This window comes from Zootoca vivipara, chromosome 5 (genome assembly GCF_963506605.1).
Source record: "Zootoca vivipara chromosome 5, rZooViv1.1, whole genome shotgun sequence".
NCBI classification, from domain to species: Eukaryota; Metazoa; Chordata; class Lepidosauria; order Squamata; family Lacertidae; genus Zootoca; species Zootoca vivipara.
Genome location: NC_083280.1, coordinates 56,812,347 through 56,838,856, shown reverse-complemented (window position 1 = coordinate 56,838,856; position 26,510 = coordinate 56,812,347). Strand labels below are relative to the sequence as shown.

Below are 26,510 nucleotides of genomic sequence, written 5' to 3'. Positions count from 1 at the left end.
ATAAGGTGGTGTCATTATTGGTGTTTTCCCGTCTCTGTACAATTGTAGAGTTGGAAGGGACCACAATGATCATCTAGTAGTCCAGGCATCCCCAAACTGCGGCCCTCCAGATGTTTTGGCCTACAACTCCCATGATTCCTAGCTAAGAGGACCAGTGGTCAGGGATGATGGGAATTGTAGTCCAAAACATCTGGAGGGCTGAAGTCTGGGGATGTCTGTAGTAGTCCAACCTCTGCAATGTAGGAATCTTTCTGCTGAACGTGGGGCTCGAACCCACCACCCTGAGATTAAGCGTCCCATGCTCTACCAACTCAGCTATCCCAGCTACACATGGACAAACTTATGCATGAAATGTGGAAGCATTGTTGGCATGATGCTCCATGAGTGGTGGAAGTTGGGGCGTTCCCACAGATGCTGGGGAGATGGCTGTCAGGTTGCTTTGCATTATATTGTTTAAAGAGATATTGCTTTGCTCTTGACTTCGCTTTTGAGAGAGTGCACATCATCCAAGATGCAAACAAAGTCTCTAGAGGGGAAGTATTCTGGGCCGTCTTAAGCATGTTGGGCGCCCGGGCGCCGTGGTGCGGAGATCGCTCCGGCGTCCCCACCCCGCCCTGTTTCTTGCCGCAGCTGGTGGGCAGGCACGGCGCAGCGCCCTCCTGGCAGCCCGGTGCCCCGCGCCACCCAGCCTTCCCCTAGAGCCGGCCCTGGAAGTATTACATACAGCAGCAAAGTCAACCGGTCATCTCAGCTATGTATACCCTGGTATAGGGGTTATCTACTGCTCCCAGTGTGCTGTAGTTGCCTATAGCGTTAGTTGGGACTATTGTGGTTCGTTGTGGCTGTGTAGGTAAAATGCTACCACGTTAGTGACAAACACCAGGGTTAGTAATAAAGTTACCATATGAAAGTGGCCAGAAATAATCCTGCAATATTTGCTACTCATTCTAAATTGTCTGTGTCAACAACCAGGCAACAACAAATTGATCATTAAAGCCATTCATAACAATATGATCCATGTATCTCCAGAACCTGTGCAAAGCACCATTCATTACGAAGGAGGCTCACAATAATATGTAAGAGTTAGATTGGAACACTGATTAATGTATCAGTGAGCCAGACACTTGTCAATGCACCCCCACACAAATGCTCTCTATGAGAGTAGAACACTCGTCCTATTTACCAAGTACAGTATTTTCATAGCAAACCGAATCACTGTTGCCTAATCAGATTACTGGATAAGTCAAGGAAAGCGGGAGCATGCTCATCATGTTGGACATATAATCCACTGACGCAGCTTTTAGGCATTCATTCCAGCTTTTGCTTAATAGATTATTAAGTAGTCTTCAGTTGGAGTGTATCTTTTTTTATATATACGGTATGTCATGCTGGTAAATGCAGTTGCAAATAAATACAAATGTCGGACAAAGAAGACACAGTAGCTCATCAAGGCTGATGGCAGGGATAGTTAGTAGAAGCAGCAGCAGCAGCGGCCATACACATTTTGAGCACAGTTCACAGATAATGTTATAATGCAATCTTATACATGTTTCCACAAGCCCCAGAGAATTCAGTGGGACCTACTCCATACAGTCCAGTTGGGGGGGGCAGGAAAGCGGGACATCCGCATGCTCTTTCTCCTGTCTCCCTTCTCCCACTGTCCCCCACCTGATCCAAGTGCTCAGGAGACTGAGAGGAGATATGATAGTCATGTTCAAATATCTGAAGGGCTGTCACATGGAGGAGGGAGCAAATTTGTTCCCCCTTTCTCCAGGGACTAGGACCTGAAGCAATGGCTTCAGGTTACAAGAAAGGAGATTCCAACGAAACATCTGGAAGAACTTTCTGACAGTAAGAGCTGTCCGACAGTGGAACAGACTCCTACAAGAGGCAGCGGACTCTCCTTCCTTGGAGGTTTTGAAGCAGAGGTTGGATGGCCATCTGTCATGGTTGATTTAGCCGAGATTCCTGCGTTGCAAGGGGTTGTGCTAGGTGACTCTTGGGATCCCTTCCAATTCTACAATTCTGCGGTTCTATGAATATAAGTATGCTGCTGGTCAAATTAATCCTAAACATGTTTACAGTACTTGAATTAGCTATTTTTACTGGAAATTCTTTTTTAAAAAAGTTTGAGCGAAAGCGGAATAAAAGTGGGATATAAAATGTAATGAAAGGGAAAGAAAGGAAGGGAAGCTGCCAAGTAGCCATGCTTAATATCAACTTGAGACTGGAAGGAGATAAAAAGAACAAGGATGTCTCATTAGTTTTCTGCATTATTTGGCATTTTGGGGTCTCAGCTGCTCTTCTTTCCCCTGCAGGGTCTTCCTTCTTTCTTGATTAATTTTGTCATGCTTTTTACACATCACAAGCCAGAGCCCAATAGCATCTGGAGCTCATCTTTTTGAAAAGGAGGGTTTGTCCTGCACATCACAAATGCACACACGACTTTTGTGATCAGCAGTTTAAGGATGGGCTGTTTCCACCTTTTCCTCTGTTAACAGATGTCAAAAAATTGTTAAAGGCCATGTTTTCACTAAAAATGAAGGTGCTTCTTTTGAATTCAGAACTGCCATTGTGTAATTACAACAACGTAAACCACATGCAGTGGTTTCAGGTGTACAACCAGTTGGCATGGTAAAACCAGTTGGCATGGTAACAACCAGCAAGCTTAAAAGAGTGTATTTAAGGCACTGTTTACTTGTTGGGATACAACAGACTCTTCATTTTTTTCAGAGACTGTTATATTCATTCTCAAGAACTTAAAGCTGTCTCTAAGTAGGGATGAGGGGGGAATTGTTGTGTGTGTGGATTGTCTTGCAGATGACTTCTTTTTCAAGAGCCCCTCCAGACTGGTGTTTTGTTGTATGTGGGTGTTCTGCAACATGTCATTAACATACTAATAGTGCATTAGTGGTAGATTTCTACTGGGCTATCCATGCACCATTCCACTTTATTAGTTGTTCTGAGATGCTTTCCCCAATGTTACCTCGCTATTTCTGTTGGTAGGGACACTCTTGCACTATAGTGCAATAAAAGGAGGTCAAACCTTCTCCAGCCTCCTCTAGCATACATGCAAGTTTTCATGGGGCAAAGTGAATTGTGAAGGTTCTGAAAAACAACAAGGAATGATGGGGTGAGCAGAATCCCTACCCTCCACCCAGTATTCCCACTCTTCTCTGTTCGCTCCTGGAGCTACATTTCAGCTGCTGCCAGAATTTAAACACACGTTTGCATCACTTTGCACCCGAGATCCTGTGGCTATTGTATGTAGAATAATGCCCCACACTGATGAGAATATGCCATTTTATTTAATGCGATCACTCATAACCTGATGAGGATAATTTATCACGCTGGGCTGTATTTTGCTTTATTTATAGCCTCAGAACCCTCCCCCCCAGCTCATTGCGCATTTATTATATATTTGTTGGTCACATCTATATTCTGCCCAGAGATTGCGAGATAGTGACTTGCCCAAGGTAACCCAGTGAGATCCTGACTCTGGGTGAAAGCAGATACTGTAGGCATGTAGAGGATTTAATAAACCATAGGATGAAGAGAAGGGGTGATGCATGCAATTGTACATTGAGGAAGAAACTAAGGCTAGTTACTTCCACTGAAAACTGAGAATGGACACCGGGGGGGCTCTGTGTGTAAGCCATAGTGATAAATATTTTCAATAAAAAGGAAAATTTTAGTTTTGCTGCAAGGTTTACTTAATTAGTTAAAAAGCTTCTCAAACACCTTTTTCATCTTCAGACATACCAGGGTGGTAGAAAAAACATTTAAAAACAACACCACCACCACCAAATTAATTAAGGATAAAACAGCATCACTACCATAAAAAATATAGTGCAGTGAAGACAGCAAGCGGAACAGATGTTATTATGTTGTCTGCACTAAGTGATGTCACCCTGGCCACAATTGAATATGTTTGTGTTTTGTCATGTAAGCTTGCCCCTCAAATCCTCAATATTCTTTGCAACTAGCTAGGGCTATCAGAAAGTATTTGCCAGCAGTTTCTCTCTTGTGGGGGAAAAAAGCCTTAATAATGGTAGGGAGCTGTATTTAATCCCTTCAGAGAATCGCTTGCTGTACACAAACAGAATATTTATGGGCTAACATTGCCTTGCTGATCTTTATAAAAAAAAGAACAAAGGAGAGGGACAACCTTCCCACACCAGTAAACACAGAAACTGAACTGTAATGGAGTAAAGTTAAAAAGGTAAAGGTACCCCTGACCATTAGGTCCAGTCGCAGATGACTCTGGGGTTGTGGCGCTCATCTCGCATTACTGGCCGAGGGAGCCGGAGTACAGCTTCCAGGTCATGTGGCCAGCATGACTAAGCCGCTTCTGGTGAACCAGAGCAGCACACGGAAACGCAATTTACCTTCCCATCGGTGCGGTACCTATTTATCTACTGGGACCAAGCAACGGGAGCTCACCCCGTCGCGGGGATTCGAACTGCCCTAGGCTCTGTGGTTTAAGTAGTTCCCCCCAATGATTATATTTGTTAAGATGATTCAAAGACACTTTACTGGTGCATATCAGCAGGCCAAAGAAAGGCATCAGAGTGAAGGAATGCAAGATGAGGTGAAGAAAATGCAATGGAGCACTTGGCAAAAACTGTTCCCTAGTTATAGTAAGTCTGGCCAGGACACCTCTACAGGGGTTAGGCAATGCAGTTCCCCTGCCTGTTCTTCTCTGTGTCCACCCCAAATCTGCTCCAAAGGGTTGAAGGAAACCCCCACACCCCATATATTTCAGGGGCACACAGGGGTAGGAGGGGGGGGAGTTCCACTGAATATTTGACTTAGCACAAATGTGGAAACAAGCCATTACCTTGTTAGTCACGTCGCAAATAAATACAAAGAGTGCAAATCTGGCCAACTGCTTATCCTACCCACAATATGTTTACCCTTTAAAAATGGTAAAGCATGAATTATGTTCAGTCAAATAATTTGCTATTAAGTGCATGTTGCTAGAGACACCGGTGTGTGAATGCTTACTTTCTATTCTAAAAGTTTATACCTCTGGTATATAAAAATTGTGGCTTTGAAATGTCAAGTGGCATTATAGAGAAGGTTAGCTTCTTGCCACAAGTATCCTAGGACACACGTCGGAAACTGTTCAAGGTGGTTGTAAGGTCATGCCTATAAATAAACAATTCAAGCTCCAATACAAATATCCAACAGCTTTCTGGGAATATAGCTAGCACTAAATCCTAGCACTGTTTAAAACTGGGAAGCAAGATGGTCAGTGGTTTTAAGCAACAGGCAACAGGCACAGACTAAATTAGTTGAAGATAGGTCCTATTGAAATCAGTGGGACCTTGTCATTTAAGATATTTTGTTAAAGGCATTCCAAGATGCAGGCAAATTAAAGCTCTTATAGGCCACAGGAGCCCTTTAAAGGTAATACTGATATGGTATAGTATTATCCCCCACATCCACACCATACATTTAAAGAACATGGCTTTCCCCAAAGAATCTTGGGAATTATAGTTTACCACAGACATGGCTAGAATTCACTGTTCACTCAAACTATGGTTCCTAAGATTAATTTGGGGAAGTCATGTGCTTTAAATGTATGGTGAGGGGTTTTTTTTGTTTGTTTCTTTGTTTTACTGTACACCTGCAGGCTGTCATTTTATCTGATTGCATGTAAGCCACCCTGGTAGGTTTTTTTGGCTGAAATGTGGCGCATGCATGCATGCATGCATGCAATAAATAAATAAATAAATAAATATCCTAATTAATAAGAAACTGTACACCATTTAAAAGGGCAGGAATTCCAATAGAACTTTGTATGCTTGTTAAATGGCTGATATATTGAGCGAAATAAGGTGGTGGTGGTGGTTGTTGTTGTTGTTGTGCTTATTTATATATCCTGCCTTTCCCCCTGGAAGGGACAAAACTTTGTATTGGCAAAATCCTTGATACTTGTGGATGTTTGTGTGCTTTTTAAAATTATATTCCTGCAGTATGGGGATACATGACAACAAAAATGGGTTTTACAAATTCTGATAGTTGCTGAGAGAGTTATACTTCAAGCCTGGAAGGATATATACCAACTACCTTTTATGCATGGTCTGAAGCCTTTAATGTCCATGAAACATTTGAACATACTTTTTATAAGCACCAACTTCACTTGGATACTAGTTTGGACATTTGGATGGCATATACAGCGATCTACATGTGTAAACTAAGATGGATGTGTGGGTACTTATTGTATTCTTAATATAAGCTCGTAGTTGTTGTTGGGTTTTTTGTGCTTTTTTCTTTAACAAATTTGCATAAAACTTTTTTTTTTAAAAAAAATGATTGGCTGCAGCTGCTCCTCTGCCTATAACAACCAGTTACCATTTGGAAGGGGTCATATTGGTTCCCATGGCCTGTAATTACCCCAGTTGCACACTGTATGGCTCTGCAGGAGAAGGGCAGGCTGGGCTTTTTAAAAAGGTCAATTGGTAGGCCTAGCCTTAAAGGTTGCAATAGGAAAAAGAGGAAATCCAACAGTTAAAATCCCCTGAATTGCCTTTCCTTTTTTCCTGAAAGCTCTCTTGCACCTTTAAAAGCTATCAGACACAAAATGCAGTCACTGTGCACACCAGAGAAATTTCGTCTCCCTTTTCTTGCCTCTCAAGCTTTTTCTACTTAAGTCCTGTGATTTCGCCTTCTTGCCTACTTTCACACCTAACTTCCAGATTTAGGCCTGGTTTGTGAGTACCCATGCCTCTCTCATCTCCACCCCTCTTCTCTCCTTCACACATCCAGTAATTGTGATTTTCCAGCCAACTCTCTCTGCCCTTCCTTACTCTCACTCAACATTGCATTCCACCCCTTTCCCCTTTAATCATCTTCCTCCTTCAACATGTTTGTACTGAGCATGTGTAGGGAACAATCTTATGAAATCACATTGACTGACATTTGATTCAAAAGGCATTTTTGTAGTCAAACTTCAAACATGTTACATAGCTCATGACACATACTAAACGTTTCCCTTGTCCTAACACAACAATTTTCCCCAAAGATATTGTACAATCATCCCCATAATAAACCATCCCAGCAAAGTCTATGGAAGGAAAATGCAATGTGCCAGCTTCCCGAAGTCTCACATCAGTGGCAAACTTTTGGCTCCCAAATTTCAGTTGTGCCCTGTGCAACGTTACAATTTGGCACACGCCCCACCTCTCATGCTCCGTTCTACAGCACTGTTGTATCGCCCCACCCTAAAACCACCTCTGTTCTCATCACACATTTAACTCATTCCAAATAAGCCATTTCTTATCCTATATTCTGCCAAGTTTCAAATCAATCCATTCAACCATTTTCTAACAACAGTGGAATTCAGCTGACTCACCCTTAACACAGACCCATAACTGTGGCCCTATAATAATTAACATTGCCACAGCTAGTGTTCTGATGGTAGGATCTTAGGCCTTATTTCCAGAAATTATGTGGTGTTCAGCAGGTCTTTTTTTCAGCTGGAACTCGCCAAAACTCAGTTTTGGCACCACTCAGGTGGACGCTACTGCCATTATAAGAGACAAGGAATGCGTTCAGGGTGAGTTCCTGCACCTCTTTTTCTAGAAAAGTAGAACTGGTTTTAAGGTCTGCTTCACACAAAAACAACCTCCTGCATTTCCAACTGCACCATATCTTCTGTCACGTTTAAAGGACAATTGTGTGTCTGAAAACAGATGGAAAATATAATCCCTTGAGATCTACTATAAACTAAAGACAGACGAGTCTATGTATTTTAATACATGTAAATACCATAGATTTTTTTCTCTTTTTTAAATAAAAAAGTAGGTGGAGCAGCAATTGAAATGGGGGGGGGGGTTCCCCAAAGTTGCTATAAGCCAGGTATGAAGCAGTCCTAAGTGCTTTGGGGTAGCAATAAAATAGTAAATGACCCCTGACTGTTAAGTCCAGCCGCGGACGACTCTGGGTTGCATGCTCATCTCGCTCTATAGGCCAAGGGAGCCGGCGTTTGTCTGCAGACACCTTCCGGGTCATGTGGCCAGCACGACTAAGCCGCTTCTGGATAACCAGAGCAGCGCACGGAAACGCCGTTTACCTTTCTGCCGGAGCCGTACCTATTTATCTACTTGCACTTTGATGTGCTTTTGAACTGCTAGGTGGGCAGGAGCTGGGACTGAGCAACGGGAGCTCACCCCGTCGCGGGGATTCGAACCGCTGACCTTCTGATTGGCAAGCCCTAGTTCACAGAGATACAGTGAGATTCCTGCTTCCTACTGCAGTTGAGAGAGAAGGACCAGCAAATGTAGGTTGCAGAGCAGGAAGTTTTAGTGCTGCTGCTGCACACTGCCTCAGTGTCAGAGATTTTAAAACAACAGGTATAATATCTGAATATGGGGTATTGGGGCAGGTCCAGGCAAGCAACCTATATTTACAAGGACATTTAGATGTTGCCCAGCCCCAGTGTCCAACAATCAAAAGAATACAACTGGATTTTTTTTTAAAAAAAAGCTTGCAAGGATTCTCATTTTTAGATGCAGCTATCTTAGATGACTGCCTTTCCTTTATAGACATTGACATACTCACATCCCTTGTAATGCTAATACCAGCATCTTTGAATTTAATGTTACACACTTGAATGCAGCTGACGATGAGTAGGCAGAGAAGATTACGCAGTTATTAGTCACATTACCTGTCAAAGCCGGCAATATGAGCCTCTGGGGATACATCATACACTTTAAAGATGCAATGTACTTGGAATTTAAGCATATGTGCTTAAAAATGAGCCCTATTTAAATCAATAGGCCTCATAAGCAAGCGTGTGTAAAGATGGACTGTAAATGTTACTGTGCGTATAAAATTGGTTACTTTCACATTCCCATGCACTGACTACATTTTATAAGTACCAAATTGTGCATTGGTCTAATTAGGCAGCAAGGTGCGACTGTGGCAGAATTTTCAAGTATCAAATGGAAAGAATAATGTGCCGCTATTCTACCCAAAGCAGTAACATACAATTATGTTTAATATTAATCCTCCAAGACTGGAGGATTCAGCTATGCACTGAACCAGCTCTTTATTGCATTTTAGGGGAGAGGTTTCTCAAGAATCAGAGTATACAATCCAATGCATTATAACTTTGAAATAAGAGCCACTGTGTTCAATGCGACTCTACCCCGTGACGCAGAGGTGGGGGACCTGTGGCTCTGCATATGTTGTTGGACTCTTTCAGTTCCAGCCAGCTCGAGTTGCAATCCAGTAGCAACAATTATTCTAACTTCAAAGTATGTGTTTACAGATGCCAAAGCTCATGTCTGCATGGCACAAGACTATAATATTTTATACTGTCACCTAATATTTCATAGCAAAATAAAAAAATTCCTTCAGTAGCACCTTAAAGACCAACTAAGTTTATATATATATATGTTGGATGTTGTTGGGGCCAGTAATGATGTTGTCCGGGTGTATGTGGCAGCAAAGTTGGCATCTGGGTTTATTGCAGGCTCTGGTACCAGTGTCCATGTTAAGTCTGGTGGTTGTATTATTGTGGGTGAGGAGTTGTTTAAGATTGGGTGGCTGTCTGTAGGCAATGAAAGGTACCACATACACCCGGACAACATCATTACTGGCCCCAACAACATCCAACATACCATCTCAGGACTATTTAATTGCTCATCTTCTAACATTGTGTATGCCATCAAATGCCAACAGTGCCCTTCAGCTCTCTATATTGGACAAACAGGCCAAACCCTACGCCAAAGGATAAATGGACATAAATCTGACATCAGGAACCATAAGACTGAAAAACCAGTAGGAGAACACTTCAATCTCCCAGGACATTCTATACAAGATCTCAAAGCAGCTGTTTTATTACAGAGAAATTTCAGGAACAGACTGGAAAGAGAAGTTGCTGAATTGGAAATCATTACCAAGCTTAAAACCATGGAACCACCTGGGATGAATAAAGACATCGGATTCTTATCTCATTATGCATGATCAAGCTTTCTTTAGCACCTCAGCCCTTGCCTTTCCCCCCAGGACTAATTGCAGCCATCAGCAGCCGTTAACAGCCATCTACAGGTTTACCACTCCCATCAGCCCATCACCCATTCCCACCCACCCCCTCCACCCTCTGTATATATATAGGGTCTGACACTTCTGTTTCTAGTGTATCTGAAGAAGTATGCATGCACACGAAAGCTCATACCAAAATATAAACTTAGTTGGTCTTTAAGGTGCTACTGAATGAATTTTTTTATTTTGCTTCGACTCAGACCAACACGGCTACCTACCTGTAACCAATATTTCATACTTTGTCAAACCCTCATGCCAATCTAACAGAGAAACAGAAAGGAAGGAAGAAAAGCAAATGATATTTGCTACAAACTGAATCCATCCAAAACATATACTGCACACAAAATATAGGTATTGTGGCCATTAGTGAGTACATACTGCTAGATCATTGTTTATTGAATGGTACTGAAAGGCAAAATGCCAGAGAGAAAGGGAAGCATAGGCATGAGTGCACTCACACCCTTTAAACAAATCACTGTTAAGAGAACTAGCCCCTGCACATCACAAACTGCTTAGGTCATCCCTATGACCCTGGTTAACCTCTGAGCGAGAAGACAGCCAACCCGGCATGTGATGTACAACTTCAGATCATTTAACAGGAACGGATAGAGAGATGCCATGGATAGTTTGTGTTACTGGGTTCAGGCTTAAACATAAGGTACTTAAAAAAGAGATAAAAACTTTAAAAACAACAACACTACTGGTGAACTCAGTGAGGCAAAACTCAAAAATAAAAAACCTGCCAACATACTTTGAAGTCTCCATTTCATTGTGGACCCCTCAGCCCCATCCCACTCATTAAATAAGCACTCAGATGTTTCCCTGCGATTAATTTCTTGTTTGTTTGCTTAATCTATTACAATTTGTTAATAGTCATATTTCCCAAGATAAATAAGCCAAGTGTCCAGGCCGGCAGAGGTGGTAAAAACAGAGTCCTGTAACTTGGACTAGATTATTCCCGTTCTTGAAGTGTGGTAAACAGCAGATTGAATTTCAGCTGAAGTTGAAAGAGGAAACAAATACCGTCAAGTGTGGAGACTGTATTTGATTAGACTTTCACCTCTCAGGGGGTAGGGGAAGTCTCAGTCAATCACTTCAATGGGCATCAGAATGGCAATACTCCACCACCTGTTTCCAAAGATAGAGGTGTTTGTAAGGTCACACTAGGTCTGGAATCATTCCCTGGTTCTTCTCTGGGAATTTCAGATGCGCTACTCCCACTCCCACATATGCCTAACGTGCAGAAGGGAAAGAAACACCATATGCACTGGCTGGCCCAGCTGATGCCATGCATTCAGTGGGGTATCAGAAAGGGGTTGTAGCTGCTTTAAGCATGTAAGCACCTCTTTCAGACACTCCAATGCATGTGTGGATGAGGCTAGGATTGCAATCACATGGTGGGTGGGACTAGCAGGATTAGTTAATTAATTTCAATGGGTCTACTTTGAGTAAAACTTAGTTTGCTGCCACTCTTAGTACAGTACTGACTTTTCTCAGGTTCAGCTGTTTCCAATCTTAAACTCAGTTTGTCATTTTTAAAGATCAGCATTCTAGTGCATTATTTTTTAAATGCACACATACATTTTTTGTCTATAATTTTACCTCAAAATTGCATTCTTGCAAACAACTTTCCTTAATGCAATACATGCATACAATGTATGCAATGCATACAATTTGTGTACGTTTCTTTGACTAATATAGGCATTTTTACACACACTTCCTCCTCCCCCCCCCAAATATTCTTGTGCACTTTTAAATTGAATAACTACCTTGCAAAATTCACAGCAGTGCTGTGTTTCAGACAGTGTATAGTTTTGGGAAGTGAAAATAATAATAAAAAATCAACATTAAAATGCAAGCTAAGCAGGACTCCCCCCCCATCTCTGCTTCACGTGGTCAACTATATTGAGGTTGTTTGGGGAGCATAGGAGTGTATGTGAAACACTCAACAAACCACTAAACACAAACAACCCACTATGTTCTCCGCTTATTTGACACAGGAAATAAACTTAACAACATTTAATAAAATTTAATAATTAAATTGTACTTACTATGTATCACCATGCCTTGCTGGGACAGATGTATTTCTTACTGAGCAAATCAAAAGGCTACTTACTACCTGCACATATCCCCTGACAGCAGGGGCTAGAAACCTTTTGGAAAAGTAAATCTGAATATTCAGAGAGGAGGTCTGGGGTATTTCTGTGGGAGCCAAGCCTCCACAATACCCCTCAAGGCCTCACCCCAATTATATGTTTGGTTCTCAGTGTGAGGTCCAAACTACACAGAAATGCATCAGATGCTAGGTTTTTTTTTTAAATGCAAATCATCTCAGCTGGAGAAGGGTGGTAATTAACAGGATCAGAGCAGATGAGGGTGGGTGGGTTTAATGCTTTCCTCACCTGCTGTGGTCCTGGGAAAAATCCCTCTTCTGAAGCTGGTATTTGCTTTATGGGAAAACCCCCAAATGGATGGTAGAAGAGGAGAAAAGGGTTAAATTCCCCCTCTCTCCTTGCTGTCAACACCCCCCCCTCCCGCTGATGCAATTTGCACTTAATATGCCTGTAGTTTGATGCTCAGTGAGTCACCAAATGAGGACAACTTTTCTGGTAGAAAATGGGCCCCCTCTGAATACAAAGGTGGAAACTTGTGGTTCAGAATTGCATTCAAGCATGAGCAGGGTCCCTGTGCATAAGCAGAATTGGACACAAACCCAAACACAAGAGGATGAATCTGGTGATCTATTCAGGGCAGCCAGTCACTACATTGTTGCTTTAACGGGACACACATGCTTTTCCATTTATTGAGTTAAGCAATAAACCTGTTTGGTTCCTTCTCATGCCATTAAATTTGGTTCTAAATGCACTTTTCAAAGCAGAAGCTGGAATAGACTGGAGGCAGTCTCTTTTGTGGCTGTCTAAAAATAGGGCAGAATAATAATAAAAAAATCATCCCTGAAAAGAAGTTTGATAGAATGTAAAGGATGAGCAAAATTCTATCTTGTTTCATCTGCTAGATTTAGGGTCAAAATACACATTATGGAGATACAGTAAGGATCTCTTTCTTTTTAAAATCGAAATAATACAGTTGCAGGGACGTTCAATTTGTTCAGAGCAGTTGTGCTTTAACTCTTCATACTTTTTTTGTACTCAAAACTGTTTCCCCAGCTATCAGGAAAGTTGGGTGCAGTGACAAAGAAAGAAGGTTTCCCCACTGAACCTCCATAAATATTGGCAACATACAATAGTCACTTTTCAATAATATGATTTTTGAAATTTTAAAAGATAGGCTATCAGTCACATATTGCCCATATAACTGGGCACGTTCTGAGCAAGTGCACTGATACGAGAAACTGCAGGAGCCTTAGCATGACACCTTATAATATATAGATGGTGTTAAATATATCTCATAGAAGTACCACAGAATCATAGAGCTGGAAGGGACCATGAGGGTCATCTAGTCCAACCCCCTGCAATGCAGGCATCTTTTGCCCAAAGTGGGGCTTGAACTCACAATGCTGATATTAAGAGTTTTATGCTCTACCAACTGAACCAATGCTATATATCTGTTTAAAACAGGGCTGGGAAAAATGCAATTACTGTATGCTACAATGATTGATTGAAATGATTAACATGAAACTTAGATTGGAATGGTGTCCTGTGAAAGAATGGACTTTGGTGCTTTATTATGCAGCAAACTAAAGTCTCATTCACTCATTCAATTGGTTACAGTTGTTGTCTTCTTACTACTACTGAGCAAGCCCGTTTCCCAGTGTGTTCATCTTTATAGAAGAGAAACAGTCTTTTCAATGGCATAATGAATTTAAAATGACTTGCTCCCACCAGGTTCCCATCTCAGAGTGCTCCTTTATCTATGTCTGAAGCAGGAATTTCATGTTCTGGTGATTGCCAGTTGCATCCCTGATCATTTGGTAAAATTTATTTTCAAATCAGCAGTTCCAACAGAATTTGGACTATATTTAAGACACATGCCTGACATTTCTGTCCAGCCCATGGCTACTTGTTATAAACCTGATAATCACAGGTGTCTGATGTACTGTGCTTAAAAAGAAGTGTTTAGCCTTCAGTTTTAGAAATAGAGTTAAAAGAGGTTCAGAAACAAAAGATTGTCATACAAATGACAGGTAAACAATGGCAACCATGTATAATTGGATGAAATAAATACAAGCCACTCATTAAACCATATGTTTGAGAAAATTATCATGTTGCCCTCATGCCGTCACTCTTTCTATGCGGCAAACGTGATGCGGTTGAGGATTTCCTAAACAGAGAAAAACATATGGCTGTATCACTAAATAAAAGGTAAACGTAAAGGACCCCTGACCATTAGGTCCAGTCGTGACCGACTCTGGGGTTGTGGCGCTCATCTGGCCTTATTGGCCAAGGGAGCCAGCGTACAGCTTACAGGTCATGTGGCCAGCATGTCAAAGCCGTTTGGCGAACCAGAGCAGCACACGGAAACACTGTTTACCTTCCCGCTGGAGCGGTACCTATTTACTTGCACTTTGATGTGCTTTCGAACTGCTAGGTTGGCAGGAACTGGGACCAAGCAACGGGAGCTCACCCCGCTGTGGGGATTCAAACCACCGACCTTCTGATCAATAACTACATTAAGTCAAATGCAGTAGTCTTGGATGATGCTTTTGATTCTTAATTAAATCTGATTCTGACCTTCACAAATTTTAATCAAAACCATAACTTGTTGTAGCATTCCATGGAAGTGCTGAGTAAAACTAGTTTGACTGGAATTCCCTTTCCCCTGTAATTCAAATACTGACATTCATATTACAAAACACGATTGTTGCAAGGTAAAATTCCTAAAATCAGGCTTTTATCTTGTTGGAAAATGAGATTCACAAAATGTTCTTCATGCATTTATCACTGTCTTGATACATTCTACATATTGCAGTAGAATTTGTTGCTGTGTTTATATACTGCCTGTAATCATGATCCAAAATAAATCTTGTAAACACAGTATCTTACTTGTTCTCAGAAGTACTGGGCAATGTACACTCATCAACCTGAGGCTGTCTCTAACCCTTTGTTTAGACTATGGAATTCAATTGCCAAGTACTAAATCTGTAGCCTGGCATGTATCCCAGTTAAGCACACATTATGTCATTAAGAGGGACAATTACATGGATTCTACCGTAATTTTTAAAAGCATTCTTTTCTGTAGGAACAGAAGTGAGGGGTGCATACAGGGACAAGGAACACTGTGTTCAATAGGCTGGAACAGTCACCAGGGTAGAGGTACCAGTGTCAAAACAAAGGAGCTTTGATATATAAGACTGAAAATAATTTAATCATGGTATTGCCACTAAGTCAGCGGTCATCATTCTTTTTGGGCCTGGGGACACATTTGAAAATAAAATAAAAACTGCTGAGAGCACTACAAAATACCCATTTCACATAATGAGTGGCAATACTTCTTAGAACCTCACCCCAAATACCCCCAACAAACAAAATCCTTAAAAAAGATCCATTTTTTAAAAGGGAGTAGGAGAGGGTGCTGGCAAGCGCCAAGAAGGGTTTCTGAGGGAGGCATGGTGCCCATGAGCACTACTGGGGACTCTGGCACCTATCATTTTGAGGACTGGGCATTACAAAAATGATCCTAGGGCTGCAATCCTATGCACACTTAATTACATTTCAACCATATCTATATTTCATGGAGGTCAAGGCAGTACGTATATGTGATTGCCCTTTTTTTTAATCATTCTGCACAACACCCTTGTGAAATAGCCTAAACTGCCTGCAAGTGACTTGATCTTCACCGCCAAGTGAGGATAGACACTTGCATCTCCTCAAGCTGTTCCAAGAAGATTCTGTTCCAAGAAGATTGAGGGGGCTTCTTGAGTGAGGCCAGAACTGAGGGCTTCAACTGAACGCCAAGGCTAAGTGCCCCACTCAGAGCCTGCAAGTACTGAAAGGCAGACTATGGTTCATCAAGGGGGAATAGTAATCGGGGTGGAGAACCAAGAGGTAGAAATGTTTTTGCGGTAACCAAAAGCCATCTGGGTTCTTCAGAACCCTCCCATTATGGTTCCAATGGAGAACTTGTGCTTCCTTTAAGGTTCCTGACTAACCTGAACAAAACAACACAGAACAGAAGCAAGTCAACTGGAGTTGGGACAAATGGAAACTTATGCTACTAACCCTTATAGCTGCATAATGAGACAATTTACAGGGGGTTGTGGCACAGGAGGGAAAGGATAAAACCTTCTCTTCCCACACACTGTGGTCCTGCTAACTACCGTATCTCCCTCTGCACCTGTACTTAAGTAAATAAAAGATGGAGAGGGAGCTGCACGGTACACATTACATGTAACATGCTGTTTGTCCTTAAGTCCCACTGTTATCAATGGAACTTGCTCCATAATTGCCAATGGAAATTTGGCACTTATAATAAGCCTTCCCTCCCCAGTGTAGCTCTGTGGTATATATACTGTATACATACAAATACTTTGACCATGAGTAAACATGCATAAAATGGTACTGCACAGAATATAACACGAATATTAATATAGATTGTAGCTTTCCCAGCTTTCACTTAGTTGGTGAAGTGTACATCTTCTTTTGGATTTCAAAAATTAACTTAAGACTTGACTAAAAATCCTGACATCTAAAGGGGCATGCTTTAGATCAGACATCCCCAAACTTCTGCCCTCCAGATGTTTTGGACTACAATTCCCATCTTCCCCGACCACTAGTCCTGTTAACTAGGGATCATGGGAGTTGTAGGCCAAAACATCTGGAGGGCCGCAGTTTGGGGATGCCTGCTTTAGATAAACAGCACTATTCTGATGCCTTTTCTAGCATCAAAGGCAGACTGTCTCGAGTCTTAACATGGAGCTTCTAAATATCTATATATGTGATGCAATATACCTGTATCTTTAGTGAAGTCAGATGCTGTTGAGTCATGACACCTGTGTAGCCAAATTGGAGCTACTGAGAAACAAGAGAAATGTATCATCATGTTCAGAGGAACCCAAGGTTTGCAGAAGTGTAATAAATCACAACCCCCAAAGAATGAGTACGGCTAGTGGTCACAGAATGTGCAGTGTGTTGGGGCATATGTACATAAAAACAGGGAGGGAAATAAATGGAATATTCAAGGGTGCCAATGACTTAACCAGCCTTGAATACTAGATACTGTACCTTGACTTATTCTGGGGTGTTTTTTTTGGGGGGGGGGCACACTTGATACTCTGCCTCTGGTAAAAAAAATGTCAACTTTGACTGCCAAAGAAAGTACAGATTGATATCTAGAAAAGCAGGACAAGGGAAAAGGAGCTCCAAAAGACGTCAAAGGAGTGTGAATAGTTTGAAGCCATAAAGTCTGTACTCTCACCTGTATTTCTTGGCACATGTACAAGTGCATTTCCCACCCCCCTCATCCCAAGCAACAGAGCATCAATAACATGTGCATTGAGCAACACAATCCCATCCTTTCTGCCCTCAGTGGACAGTGGATGGCTTTCCTTCCCCTCTTCGACACATCCTTCATTAAAACCATTTGGCAGAAATGAAGGCAAACTGTATAAAACAGCCTCCCAGCTGCTCAACTTCACCTTCTAAATGGATAGCTCACAAGGAAAATAATTGATTTTCCCAATGCCACAACTTCCTACTAGTGCTAAATTGATTCTTCAGAAATACAGCAGGCTGCTTTACCACTTAAGCCTTTCACTTCAACTGTATTAAAATTGCAGCACCCTGGAGTCACAAAGTACGAGGACAAGCAATCAGTCCTAAGGAAATGGATGCAATCAAAATAGTGTACTTAAAGAACCAAGAAATGCCAGCTGGAGTCAATAAATGAACCCAGAGCTCTGCTACCATAATGGATCATTATTGTCTGTGGAAAGAGAGACTCCTATCTCAGCAGAAGTTGCCCTTTCTCCAACGAGCTCTATAAGAAAAAGGATGGTGTGCACCAGAGCCCACATTGAGCAGGAACTGATTATGCTAATACAGTAATCCAAGTCCCGTGATTAGATAACAGTGCTATGTGGTCATAAGAATAGTGTATACTGACATGTAATTTTCAATCGGCCAGATTATTCATCTAGAGTTGTATGCAAAGAGCAACACAAAAGGCAGACTGATCTGCTTGGTAGCATGTCCCTCCATAATATATATGGCAGACAGGTTCAACAAGCAATATGGGTCACTCTTCCCCAACTGTTACCCCCCCCCCCAAATGTTTTGGAGTAGGACTCTCTGACCACTGAACATGCTAACTTGGAAGGCTGGGAATTGTAGTCCTAGCCATCTGGAGGACACCAGGTTGGGGAAGGTTGATAGCGACAATTTCTAAAAATGGCCCCCAACATTAAAAAACCCCACATTTATTTATTTCGATCCATTTATATACTGCCCATAATTCAATAATGATTCAAGCAGTTTAGAAAAACTACACCAACAATTAATTTTAAAAAATCGTCTCTGTGTTGATGGCAATGTGAAACCCAAGTTTCTTGTGAACTAAGAAACTGCTGGAACAAATCAGGTTTGTGTCTGGCCTGTGACTGCATGGCAACTCCCATTTACATTGCCTTAAGCTTAGTTACGGAAAACAGAATAATACAGGAAGATACATATATGTGGGGCTCAGACAATCAATCCTCTTTGCAGAAGACTACGCTGTGCAATAGCAAACCCGATACAAAAGCTAGACCTGTTTCAGGCTACAGACCACTTACCATTCTGCCATTTAGAATACATCTCAGGCAATATACCAGTATTAAGCACCTAGGCCAGGCATCCCCAAACTTCGGCCCTCCAGATGTTTGGACTACAATTCCCATCTTCCCCAACCACTGGTCCTGTTAGCTAGGGATCATGGGAATTGTAGGCCAAAACATCTGGAGGGCCGCAGTTTGGGGATGCCAGATCTAGGCAGACAAAAGCAAGCTGCCACCATAGTAACGAAGATTATAATCACTTGATTTCTTCAGTGGTGATAAGGGAACAAATCTAAGGGAACAAATCACTTGATTTCTTCAGTGGTGATAAGGGAACAAATCTAAGGACATTGCTTCTCCCCTTATTATAATTTGTTTTTACATAATACAAATGTACTGTAAATGCAAAATAATTGGAAGAGTTGTTAGAGAAAGGAGAAAAGAAGGCAGATTAGTCTCCAAAAGAGAAGATTAAAAACAAGTTACTGCATGGAAGTTCTTATTCCCAGCTGAGTCTGGATCCCCCAGTAAGAATAATGGAAGAGGGCTCTTATTCACACCAGCTACTGCTGATGGAACCAGCATTCCATCTGTGTTATACAAGCATTATGGTCACTCATAACCTAACACATAACCAGAGATGACAATTACAATGACCTAATAAGGGCACAACAGTCAATGATGGTACTTCTACCGGAGATAATTATGCAGGTTTGTATGGATTCTGAGTTACTTAGAAATTGATGCCAATGAAGTGTATGCCCTCATAACCCCAATTTATGAAGAAACAGGCAACAGATTTAAGACGACAGGTTTTATAACAGATGATTATTATAGGCAATGTAATATTTCACCATCATGATTTTCCCATTTAGAAATTAAATATGCCAATATTTATAGAAGTAATTTGTGTGCATAGGAACTTATTCAACATTATCCAGACTTAGCTGAGTCATCCATGCAAATGGAGTTGCTACCTCTAAAAGTTGTTGTGATGAACTATGCAAACTAAGGGGATATTTATTAAATTGCTGCTGCCAGTCTTCTGTTGCAAGGATTATAGATATTTGCCATGCATGAGCAAATGTGAATGGTCATTAGAAAAAAGTGATTACTACTGTATACAAACCATAATCTCATGGGTGCTCCTCTTTACACTCAGCCAATAGGGGAACCAATATACAGTTTTGTCAATCATTTGTTTCATTGAGGGGTGGATCTTAACACTGCTTTCACTTGCAGATGCATGATCTCACTGCAATGAAACATTGCTGACAGATATTAAAAGATAAAGGATTAAATAAGATTTTATTGTCACATTTAACTGCTTTGTCAGAGATGTACATTAAAGATTTGAGTGACATAAAAAATAAAATTTCTTGAATGAACTGATGAGATGGCAACAGCACTTATTTAACAAACCAGCACAACAGATGCTTGTAGATACCCAAAGTTAATAAAACCCAAGCACACTTTTTGTTAATTAGAACAGACTGCAGCAATGTAAAACAAAACATATCATGTTAAGGCCAAATAGCATGTTAAGTATTAAAAACAGAAATGTTTATAAGTCCCAAATGTCCAAGGAGATAGAAGTATTTTTATCATATTTCAAAGCCACTTGGTTTTACTTAGTACAGACAACAGAGCGTCGAACAGACAGATGTGGGATTGTTTAGCTACTGAGATTTTAGCTGTAGGCAATCATATATCTAAAAGAAGTCTTCATGTGGGTTTTTAATCAAGAGTTGGATTAAATAAAACAAAGGCAAATTGTTACATAATCAAAGGTTTGCCATTTGCTAATTGAAGAAAATGCCTAGTTCGATACTTAGTGGCACTATTTTGTATCTTTTGGGTATTTTTTTTCCTGCAAGCATAAAAATAAAAAATATTTTAAGTGCATTCAAAAATTATTTAAATGGACTCCACTTAATGCCTCGCAAGTTCTTACCCCAACATGAGAAGAGCTATAGTTAATTTAAGAGGAAAACCCTAAGGGATTTCACTAGACAGCCTCTTCTATTCTCCAGGACTTTATTTTATTTATTAATATTATTATTTGTATCCCACCTTTTTCCCTAACAGAGACTCAAAGTGGTTCACATAGTAAATCTGGATTATTCTGAAAGTTGCACGAAATTTTGCATTAAATGTTCAGTGCCTCTCAGAACTGACCACATTATTTCACTACTTTCTGCTATGTGCTCTTCATATTTTTAGAACAAAAATGCAAACGATGATAGTGTGGGAAAGTCACTTTAAATCCACCAAGGTCAGAGTAGTTATGCTCAAGACATTCACTGATGATTTACTGGTAATCGCTTTTCTACATAAAAAGGCAACCATAATTTTAAGTGATAGACATTAGGCTAGTAGAAAAAGATTGAAACAAACTTCATCTCTATTAAAAGAGCATGCAGAGAATATAGCTCACATTTGTTCCAATCAGGCTGCTTGGAATTATCAAAGGTTTTTGTTTCTGGCAATGATCTATTTGGCTTCACCATTAAAAAGCCTGCTGATCAAAGTTCTTAGAAATGCCCCCCTCCCCCCAAATTCAAGGCATGATAGTGCACGAGGTAAGCTTTGATTTGAGATCATTAGAGTGCGCTTAGTTGCTAAATTCCATTTTTTAATGGAGAATATGGCAACAAAAGCCACATGATTCCCTCCCCCCCAATTTCACTTTGCTTATTTACCGGTACATCCATGTATTTCGTCAATATTAGTAGTTTGATTATCCTAATGATTCAATTACAAAACCTGCAAAAATGTATCACAAAAGTGAATAAGCCATCTAAGTTCAAGTCTTCTACATCTGCTGTGCACAACAATCCACTTTTGTAGCCCATTTCCTCCAAGTTAAATCCCAAAATATTTCTGTAACATTTAGGAAAGATAGTGCTATATTAAGCTCATGTTCCATTAGATCTGGGAGATTTGAGTGTTCCTGGAATCTCCATCCGCATGTGTCAGGGGACGAGAATTTCTTGTCTGTGCGTATTCATTGTCAGATGACTCTGTAGGTTCAAGAAAATTCTCACAGTCACTGTCTTCTGATTCATTAACATTGTCACCCACAGTCGCCTGGGAAGAGGATGGCATGGATGTTCCATTGCCTGAAAGCTTCAATCCTGTATTTGTGGAAACATAACTGGAAGAGCCTACTGCTTGAGGTCGAGGCATGAAAACATTGGTTTCTAGAACACCAGGGCGTGTGGCACTGTCATGATTGATTACACTCAAGTCAGCATAAGGAGGAGGAGGATCAGAGGCATCGGGTTCTTCAAGATTACTACCTTCTGCAACAAATCCAGCATGGGACATTCGGGGGATAAATATAGGCTCCAAGGCATCATTTGACATTTGTCTGCTTAAGATGGCCTGCTGCAGTCCTACAAAAAAGTGGAAAAATAAATGTAATTAGCTGTCAAAACAAGGTATCTTAATGTGGCAAACTGCATAAAATTTTGATATCATGGGCATTGAAAAGAAACTCACAATGCACATATGTACTGAACTGTGTTTAAGTAAGTCATTTGAGTGAAAAACTGCCAATGTTAAACTGACTGAACTGGTTTTCCTAGAATTCACTTTGCTAGTACTAGCATGCTTCATTAGTGCAATGTGTTGCAAGAAGTTAAACCCTGTGCCAAAGTGAAGTGGAGCAATTTGGTTTAGTTAACTCAAACTGACAGGATTTCTCAAAGGCAGGCACTAACACAAACTTGATAATGGGCTGCTGTAGGTGCATTTATTGCCTCTCAGAAGAGAATTCCTCATGGGCAAAAAAGAATGGTACAGTTACAGCAGAGTATATATAGCATATAGTATACAGTGGTACCTCGACTTACGAACGACTCTACAACCGAATTTTTCGACTTACGAACGACTCGACAACTGAATTTTTCGACTTACAAATGGGGCAAATGGCCGCACGCTTATGAATTTCTTGACATCCGAATGGAAACCGCGGCGGTTTTAGATAGGGTTTTTTCAACTTACGAATTTTTAGATGGGGTTGCTTCGACTTACGAATTTTTCCGTTTCCAAAGCATTCCTATGGGAAATCGCGTTTCCAATGGCACTTTTCGACTTACGAATTTTTTGACCTATGAAGGTGCCTTCGGAACAGATTAATTTCGCAAGTCGAGACACCACTGTATATAGACGCAGGTGGTGCTGTGGGTTAAAACACAGAGCCTAGGGCTTGCTGATCAGAAGGTAGGCTGTTCGAATCCTTGTGACGGGGTGAGCTCCCATTGCTCGCTCACAGCTCCTGCCAACCTAGCAGTTCAAAAGCACGTCAAAATGCAAGTAAATAGGTACCGCTACAGCGGTAAGGTAAACAGCATTTACGTGTGCTGCTCTGGTTCGCCAGAAACGGCTTTGTCATGCTGGCCACATGACCTGGAAGCTGTACGCCAGCTCCCTCGGCCAATAACGCGAGTTGAGTGCCGCAACCCCAGAGTTGGTCACGACTGGACCTAATGGTCAGGGGTCCCTTTACCTTTACCTTTATATATAGCATACGTGTATTATGCCTCACAACAGAGGATTGTACTTCTGCAGGAAAAGACTGAAGTAAAACCATTTAAAGCAATTTCAATTGGCTATTATTTTAAAAGCCAAAACCACAACCTAATATTCATTACAGACCGTGTTGGTCTGCTGCAGTCGAAACAAAATTTAAAAAATTCCTTCCAGTAGCATCTTAGAGACCAACTAAGTTTGTTATTGATATGAGCTTTCGTGTGCATGGTATCTGAAGAAGTGTGCATGCACATGAAAACTCATACCAATAACAAACTTAGTTGGTCTCTAAGGTGCTACTGTAAGGATTTATTTATTTATTTTGTTTCTAATATTCATTGAGAAGTATGCTCATTTTTAGGCAAGAGAATTCCTAACAGCACCTGAACCACAAAACCATCAGATACGGATTTCTCATTTCTGACCTCTTTCCTCATATGTTACTGAGACCAACTGGGATGAGATCTATGTATGTCTGAACTATACAATAGTAACTTTGATTTTGATTCTTAGCTAATGAGGCACTGAGGTTTTGAACACTAATTCAGAACTATCACATATCATCTGTCATGGACAAATGAAACTAAACATGCATATAATCTTTTCAAAATTCAATCTTCTGGTGTCAGAAGCAGTTATGTTAAAATTTTGTTTCTCTAAAATTGAAGGATATTTTTCCAAACTCTTTTCAATACTCCTTCAGTTCTTCTGCACAGTGTGGAGAGAATGCAGTGGGCAGAAACCATGCAAAATGAGTTCTGCCCCACTATCAGGCCTATTCAGCTCTCACTTTGGTTACTTGCTACCTTACCCTAAAAGCTTCTGCTTCTTGTCTTATGTCTTTCACAGCTATTGTGCTATGTACTAAACTCTAAATATTGGATTTGTTTCAGACTGGACTGTGTAACGGAGCGAAGACTGCAGAGCTGAGTGTTCGGTCAATTTTCCCAGCCAGGTAGAGAACATTTACAGAAAAGGCTTACTTATTTCCTGCTCCTTTTCTTGTTTCTTTTGCAAGATTTGTGTTTTTAGCTTATTGACTTCTGCCTGGAAAGTTTCAGCAGCTAGTTCACTCTTCTCTACTTCTATACATACTGCCTAGGAGAAACACACAAGGTTAGTGAAAATTCATGTTCAAAAGCCTTAGCAGAAATGCAATGTAGAAGAATCAAGTTCCAAGACACAGCCACTGTGAGATTTTCATAATTCATATACTATGCACCACTTGTGACCAAACCTCAATTACTGTGGTAGAAAGTGAAGTTGTCAAATTTCAACTCTGGGAATCCTTGTAAAGTACTGAAGGAATGAAATACAATTTGCACTAAGTTTTAAAAACTTATTTCTGAATAGACATGGTTAGGACTGTGCTGTATGTTCTTTGGAATTCAAAGTTGTTTACTCCCAAGTAGCTGGAGTAATTGCACTCTTAGCAGCCAGATTTTGGCTTCATATACTGCCAATGCTAAGTGTGCTTATGCCAAGCAACAACTCATAAACCCTCATTGAAAACAGATAATGCTCTATGTCACCACCTTTCAATCATTACTTACTGGAATCTGAGAACAGTAATGCAAACTGATTTTATGCACTGCAGCAAAACTGCATGAGGGTCATGTAATAATCAGGGCAGGTCCACTCACAGCCTGGGATGTAGCACTACAAAAACTGTAAGAGTAGTCCCAAGCCACTAATGCTGACACCAGATTTGGCAAACCAGAAGAGTCAAGTAGTTATTTGGAGTAATGCAAGAGAATGGCCACTCTAGCTGGTGCAGTGCAAAGTTTATTTGCACTGCAGCTAATAAGTTGAGATGAGCAGCCTGCTGAAGAAACAGCTAAATAAAAATCCATTTATACCATAATTGCAATGTATCTAGTGAATACTGGCCAGGTGGGGAATATATTGGGAAGAGGCTTTTTATACACCTGACTGTTCTTTAGAACTTAGAACTGTAAAAGTTAGGTGAGATATTACTATTATTATTTATTAAATTTGTATACCACCCTTCATCTGAAGATGTCATGGCATTTCACATGGATCTGTTTTTTCTCTTTTAAAGAGCTATGAGTGAGAAAGAATGTGAGGACTTAATATTGGGGGAAAGCCTAAGTCAAAGTTCACAGTCTATTAGCTTTAAACGTAACAGAAATAAGTGTAAGCCCACAAAGCATGCACAGGTAGGCTTCTTTAAGTCACTTGTGCACCAACATAAAGCAAGGAAAGTCACATCCCTACAAATATTGGAAAGGGTGATTTCAGGAAAGCAAGCACTTACTTCATTTTTGCTTCAGACAGAGGTTCAACACACCTGTATGATAACTGCAATTACTTAACGTCAAATGTATTTTTTTTAAAGAATAAAACATAGAGATGCTCTATTTAAGAGAACCACTAAGGGTATTAATGTTTGTACGGATGTTAATGATCACAGCATGGATCATATATATAGAATATAGAAGTGTGCCTCTGAGCATGTGAAAACGGCCCTTTCATCACTGCTGAGAAACCTAATAAGCCTCTATACAACTGAGATAAGGTAGGCAGGATTTAAGCTTGGGCAGCTTTCTTCTTAGAAATTCCCCCTCAATCTATAAAACCTGGTTAGCTATCTACCAGATGAAGACTTTTAGTTTTTATATCTGTTTTGTTTTTTGAACATCTTATGTATTTCATATTCTATACTCTATTACTGCAAACGTTCTGGGACTCCTCAAAACAATATATAAATATATTAAACTAAACTACCAGACATGTATGCTACGAATCTGAACAATAAAGAAAAGGCACAAATGATGCAGTTTCAAATCAACCCACAGGATTCAAGAATAAAAGGAAGATGGCAACTTTATGCATAGCAGGAGTAATTATGGATGCTTACTTTACCACCGGTAATGCCATAAACCAGGTTTCAGGCACATAATTGGGGGAGCTACTTAAGTGTAAACATGCAGTTATGGCCTTAATTAAACCTTGGCACAATGGCATCCAGACCTTGAAAAGACCAGATAATAGGCAGTAGGGCCTGAATCACAGAACAGGAAGGACTGGAGCAAAGAGGGATTTCCATTTTCTGCTAATTTTAAATGCTACAGTATTCTTTAAAGATTCCTTATCAAATATTTAACACACACACACACACACACACACACACAGCCTTAATGCATTATACAGTAGGGCCTCAATTTTGCAATCAAGTCCAGTGGAG

General features: G+C 40.6%; 1 protein-coding gene across 1 annotated transcript in view; it reads right to left on the bottom strand.

Moving 5' to 3' along the window:
- Positions 1-11,817: 11,817 nt before the first annotated feature.
- ABRAXAS2 (abraxas 2, BRISC complex subunit) overlaps positions 11,818-26,510 on the bottom strand; it is a 32,515-nt gene continuing 17,822 nt past the window's right edge. The window contains exons 8-9 of the mRNA XM_035137743.2: positions 24,286-24,400; positions 11,818-22,164 (exon numbers count right to left, since the gene is read on the bottom strand). Of these exons, the coding sequence (XP_034993634.1) occupies positions 21,695-22,164; positions 24,286-24,400 (585 nt within the window). The 3' untranslated portion in view covers positions 11,818-21,694. The remainder of the gene's footprint in view (positions 22,165-24,285; positions 24,401-26,510) is intronic.